Source organism: Ruditapes philippinarum, unplaced genomic scaffold (genome assembly GCF_026571515.1).
Source record: "Ruditapes philippinarum isolate M1 unplaced genomic scaffold, ASM2657151v2 ctg2946_1_1_1_1, whole genome shotgun sequence".
NCBI lineage: Eukaryota > Metazoa > Mollusca > Bivalvia > Venerida > Veneridae > Ruditapes > Ruditapes philippinarum.
This window is the reverse complement of record NW_026856303.1, coordinates 171,757-178,271: the sequence shown is the minus strand read 5'-3', so window position 1 is coordinate 178,271 and position 6,515 is coordinate 171,757. Positions and strand designations below refer to the sequence as shown.

At 28.7% G+C, this 6,515-nt stretch overlaps 2 protein-coding genes across 2 annotated transcripts; one reads left to right on the top strand and one right to left on the bottom strand.

The window, feature by feature from the left end:
- The first annotated feature begins 152 nt into the window (after positions 1 to 152).
- Positions 153 to 4,706, top strand: LOC132746168 (putative nuclease HARBI1). The gene is made up of 4 exons (XM_060735245.1): positions 153 to 2,165; positions 2,457 to 2,564; positions 3,606 to 3,799; positions 4,571 to 4,706. Exons 1-3 carry the CDS (start codon positions 1,459 to 1,461, stop codon positions 3,793 to 3,795), a joined length of 1,005 nt encoding a protein of 334 aa, XP_060591228.1. The 5' UTR covers positions 153 to 1,458; the 3' UTR covers positions 3,796 to 3,799; positions 4,571 to 4,706.
- LOC132746169 (uncharacterized) lies at positions 3,916 to 6,274 on the bottom strand. Its single transcript, XM_060735247.1, has 3 exons — positions 6,121 to 6,274; positions 5,471 to 5,518; positions 3,916 to 4,712 (listed from the first exon to the last, which is right to left on the bottom strand). Exons 1-3 carry the CDS (start codon positions 6,204 to 6,206, stop codon positions 4,514 to 4,516), a joined length of 333 nt encoding a protein of 110 aa, XP_060591230.1. The 5' UTR covers positions 6,207 to 6,274; the 3' UTR covers positions 3,916 to 4,513.
- Between the last annotated feature and the right edge of the window lie 241 nt (positions 6,275 to 6,515).

Here is a 6,515-nt window from a genome sequence, read left to right as displayed (position 1 = left end):
CACAGTAATGTATACAAAGGTGACAAAATTCCCTGCCAAATGGTATTGTCTAGTCATCAGGGTTAATTCTTCTCTATATGTCGACCACTTTATTAGTTACATCATAATTTGACCCTATATAAATTATTGTTTACAAATATAACTTTGCCTAGCGTCTCAGATTATACAGAGGATATTTGTTTAGTTCAGTGTAAGATCGGGATATATTGAACCCAAGTGGCTGATGCTACAAATGAAATATGATAATTTTCATATCACAAGATGAAAATAAATCCTGTATTTACAGATAAAACTTGAATTTTCTGTTTATTTATACTTTTAATCATTTTAGACATGACAAATTGATAAACTTCAACTTAAATGTTGTGTATTGGCTGAATTTAGAGAAAGCTAGCCAGATAAGACACCAGTTGAAATACAGAAAACATGTTTCATTGCAGTGAAAATTACTTTCAGTGAAAATGCAGTAAATAAAATTACACATATATTTCATCATTATTTCTCAATATTTCATTTATAAGTATACGATAAATTTCGATCTTGCACTAAACTAATCAAATTTTCTTTTTATTATATGCTAAGAAATGTTTAAAAAGACATTTTAACCTAATACTAAATGAAAAGCACGACAATTAATAATACAAAGAGATGTCATTTACCATGTCACATCATTGAGTACTGTGCACGCTGGTATTTGACTGAATAAATATAACAGGATTGAAAAATATCAAATTGATAATTTGTGAAATACCAGTTTTTAGCTCAACTATTCGAATAATATGGAGAGCTATTGCATTCGCTTTGGCGTCTGTGTTGGTTAAAGTTTTTTGTAAAGTCAAATATCTAAATTATTGCTTGAGATATTCAATTGAAAGTTACAATACTTATTTATGGTGAAAATGTAAATCAGATTGACAAGTTGGATAACTTTGCCTACAATATTTACAGAATTATGCCCTTTTTATAAATTTTAAACTTAAAAATTTTGGTTAAAGGAAAAAGGTCTTGAGAACTATCAAAGATATTTATTTGAAACTTTACACATGTACTTAGGGTCATAATTGAAGGTCACATCTCAAGATCCATTACTCTGCCATGTGTTTTGACTGAATTATGCTCCCTTTTGTACTAAAAAAATCTCCTTTTTTTGGTTAAATTTTACATGCAAGTTTTGCATATCTCTGCAACTATTAAAGATACAAACTTGAAACATGATCACTGAACAGCACTCATATCTGTGTCATGTATTTAGACTGATTTATCTCACCCTATTTTACTTAAGCATTCCTTCCTATTGTTAAGCATATATCAAATAATATTGCATACAACTTCCCAATATCTATGAAAGAGGAATTATATGAAGCATCTTAGAATAATTAATAATGTTTCTCATCAATCATGCATGAAATAGAAAATTTAAAAATAAATAAAATTATAACATTTTAGCTTACCAAAGAAATGACAAACAGACTGACTATGATAGACACATTGTCTAACATAGAGGTAATAAATAGATACAGATTGGACAAAGAAGGGATTAATTATTTAGAAAGAATTTTGCAAAACAAGATTACTCCCCTGGCAAGAAGGAATAATAGCCTGTCTGTGAGAGACAAAATTTTGATTACTTTAAGATATTTGGCTACGGGACCGATTCAGCTAAACGATGCTGATATTCATGGGGTTAGTCAACCAACTGTAAGCAGAGTCATCAATGAAGTAATATCTGCATTAAGCAGTCCAGACATTGTTAGTAGTTTTATTCAGTTTCCAATAGATCCAGATCAACTGAGGAAAAATCAACAGGAATTTTATGGTTTGGCAAGGTTTCCTAAAGTAGTTGGAGTTATAGACTGCATTCATGTAAGAGTAAGGGCACCTTCAATGAATGAGGAGCAGTATGTGAACAGAAAGGGTTTTCATTCCCTTAATGTGCAGCTTGTCTTTGACCCTTTTGACCGCATCATAGATGTTGTGTCAAAATGGCCTGGTTCTGTACACGACAGTAGAATTCTGCAGCAAAGTGGTCTCTTCACTATATTTGAAGGTGGACATATGCCTGCTGGACAATACTACCTTCTAGGAGACTCAGGCTACCCATCTAAGAGATGGCTTCTTACACCTTTTCTTAATCCACAGCCTGGTAGTGAAAGTTCATATAACAGGTAAATATACTGGATTATTTAAATATTATAATTTTATTTCTTAGTAGCTTTGAATTGAAGCCAGAAACATAGTTCAATATAAGACAATAATTATTTTTTTTATATTTAAATCATTCTGAAAACAAAGATATATATTCATGTTGAATGTAATGATATCATACATAAAAATAATGATGTTATGATGTCCTATTCTTGAAAGTTATAATTTCTATATAAAGATAACATTCAATTTAAATGAAAGTTCAGTATGTTATAATTAAAGTAATTGTTCAATTTGCATTGACAATCCAGAAGTCATAAAATTACAAGAGCCAAGGTCGAACGTGGTATAGGACAGTTGAAGAGGAGATTCAGTGTGTTGCATGGAGAAATTGCATTTTCACCTGAAAAAGTTTGCAAGTATGGACTTTTAACCACATTTATAATAAGAAAGTATTGAATTTAATATCTTTTGAAAACAGTCTAGAAAATTCACTCAAAGGCATTTTTATTAGGCCAAGTTAACATTTTCTTATTTGGCTATTAATTACAAGAATAAACAAGAATTTATGAACAAATAGTTTTGACTTACTTCTGGTTTTAATCTACAGACATAAAAAGCCTAAACTTCAATATTTGAACAATGTCATAATATATATATTTAACATATATGCATAACAATTTCTTGCAACAAATTTGTACCTTAAAACAATTGTGAAGTAGCTACCTGAAAATTAATCATATATATCTCATAAACTGCCAGATTTGATTCAAACCCATGAGACAGTAATATTTATACATTTGATCATAGTTTTATGAACAATAAATTGACTTTTTTAAAAATTTTCACCTGTAAATATGATTGCTGTAATAAATATTGGTGGTAAAAATGTTTAAATGTTATAATGCCATACATAAATGGTTCTTGGCAATATAACCCTCTGTTATATAACAGCTTTCAATATAAATGTATAATATATAAAAAGTCTACATAACTTTAAACAATAAAATTATAGGCCTTTGACCAAGAACTAGAATTTAAGAACTATAAACAACATGCCGTAAACAATGTCCCTATCAAAGTCAAGATTCTTACATTTATTCTTTTTTAAAAGTAATTATATTAACATTACTACTATTATTTGAAGAAAAAAAAACAAAAACATTTTCACCAAAATAAGGGGCATGTTTTTTTTAATAATGAATTTGATGTTTTGCATAAAGTATGACTGTATATGAACAGATGTAAGCAATATACCCCTTATCACTAAAATTGCATGTCAACCAATTATAAACCTAATAATTAAAAACATATTTATGTAATTACTATAAAAGATACTTAAAACTGTTATGAGTAGTATGTTAATTTAGTAAATCAAAAATCAGGTAAGGATGAACCAAAGACAGACTTTTTGGGGAAAAAAGTTTAAATTTAACTCTTGTCCTATGTCTATTATACAGGGTAGTCCTTGCATGTGCTGTGTGTCACAATATCTGTAAGAAGCTAAACATCCAGATGCCATCACAAGATGATACAAATGATGATAATGATGATGACACTTCCCCTCAAGATTTTACATGTAATGGGAACAATGCTGCTTTTCTCAATGGTTTGAGATTCAGGGATTATGTAGTACAGACATACTTTTAAACTTGTAAGTAATTATATTGACAATTTTTATCATAACAAGAGCCACTGTTGTTTTGTCCAAGTATGAAGATAACACATATTTCAATAACCAAGTTAAAGTCAAATTACAACAAAAAATAGTGAAAATTAAATAATTTTACTTTCAAAATTTTTTTAAGTTCTTAGTTTGTATCATAGAAATGTGTTAATTATTGCTGCCCAGTAAGGAAATTATGTTTATACAACAGATAATCAAAAGATAACATTTTTTCAGGATGAATAATAATGTTTCACAAATGTTTCAACTTTTCTCTATCTTAAATAAATTTGTTGGAAAAGTTCCAAATTATTTAAAAGTGATCTCAGGAAAAAATGTCTAGAAAAGTACAGACAGACAGATTGTCAGACACTCTGATGGTAAATCTTTAGACATCCCTGGTTCTCACCAGAATATAACATTTTCAAAAGCAAAGTTTTTAAAGTAAAGGGGAGATAACTCTTGAAAAAATGCTAGACTTATGAACATTGTCATACATAATGTGAGTGTAACAGAGAAAAATTGTGGTCAGTTTAAACACAAATGCCCAGGTGCTTGTCAGTAACTAAATTTAAAAAAAAATGTTTACACAGACCAACTGACAGACGGACGGAGAGAATAACCTAAAGTCCCGTCCAGTTTAACAGAAAGGGAACTAACAATTAATACATGCACATGTGAATGTATAAAAATCCATAGTTTTTATTGTTCTATTTTGGAGAAGTATTTAATTTGAAGTTCTAGCTTCTTCTTTTTCAGCTGTCTTGTGTGTTTACATTCTGGACACTGGCACTTAATGCAGGAAATTGATGTCATGCTTCGTTTGGTTGTTGTATGTAGTGGAACCTCTAACAATTCATTACTGTCAGTAAAGTTGTCAGGAAACACAAATTCTGTAATTCTGTAAGATATTGATCAAAGGAGTTCAGATGGACTGAATGATGTAAACCTGTTTTAGACATTTATGTTGCACTTGATAAATGAATCTTATGTCTAAGAATATAAGAATGTTTGTTTTCCCTGTGTTTAAAAGAGACTGCTGTAGTAAATTTCAAATTTCAAACATGTAAAATAACTGAATGGCAATTGTTTGAATTTATATCATTTCCACATCTCATATTTTTAAAATAAATTTAATTTCATGCATTTTATTGGACAGTGATTTTTTTCTTCACATTAAAATTACAATATATATTTATTACTGTAGTCAGGCAGACTATATTTTATTTGAATGTGGATGGACAAATTGTACCACACCTAAATAGAAATAGCAACTGGAATCAACACTGTTGCAATTATTGCAATTGTAAAAATTGGCTTCTTTAAGAGAAGCAAGTAAATATATAAGTAATAATAAATAATAATAAAAGCATAAACATTTTGAGAAATTTTATAGAATTATCTTTTAAAACTGTTAGTGTGACTTCTTGAAGAGGAATGCATGATGTTAATATATAATACAGAATAAACCAGCAAAAAATGTCTGAATATGATTTTTAGAAAGCATGAAATAAAGAGTAAAAATGTTTGCATAACATGTAAGACCTAAAATATTTTATCTGGTGTTCACTCTTATGATATGATACCTATTCCAATCTGAATTGCAAAACAAACAAATGTACAATATGAATTATAAGCATTTAAAATTGAATACATTACATTTCATTTTCTTCTGTTGTTTTAGTCTGTGCTGTCTCCCGTGCCAGTCTAAAAAGATAAAGGGGATATAGTCATTCAAAAGTAATGTTACTTTCTAACAAACAGTTTGTGCAGAAAAATCAAAATTTAAATGTTTATAAACATTCAAATGGAACATTACTTACTAACAGTAAATGCAGTCAATCAAAAAGTAAATCTTTATATATTTGAAAATGACTGCAAATTGGTTTGAGTTGATTTGAAAAAAAAATCTACCCTGTCCCATTGTTCATTGTTGTATGTACATGACATTTATAAATTTCTAGCCTCGTGAAAGAATTTTTGTCTAAAGCTAATATAATAGTGTAGATAAGTAAATTATCACCATTATCTTTTTTGTGTACTAATAAAAATTGTGTAACTAAACAACAATTAACTTTAAAGAAGAAGGAATGATTAATGTTTAATTTCATTTTACACTTGACTTGTCTTTAACTTACTTGATTTGTTGTTGATAAATTTAGCATTTGATAGCTCATCATTTAAGTCACTTGATTAAAAAATATCTCTTGTTAGTAACAAGTCTTAGCTATAAATTTTGTAGTTGGAGACATGTACAATTTAAGTTTTGTAATATGATATAAATATTAAATTATTATATTAAAAATCACCTTTCAAGCATGATCAATGAAGTGTCATTTTTAGAAGAGCCAGGAACTCCTACTATATTTTCCGAAGCTCTTCCAATAACATCCATTATGGCTTCTGTCACAGCAGATAATGTTCCTGGGCATGGTCCACCACCTGAAAGTTTATTTAAAATGTCAGTGTGCAATATGACCCTAATATGTCCCAATTTGAATTGTCACAATGGAAAAACAAAAAGAATTTCACCACAACTGATTTTTAAACAAAAAAAAGGAAACATTTTTGTGCTTAAATATATTAAATTTATTAAACAAATAAACATTCTGTCATCCCTATCAATCAATTAAAAAGGAAAAAATAAGCACTAAGTCTTCCAATTTTTAGATACAGAAAAAATAATTATGGTACAAATTTTGTT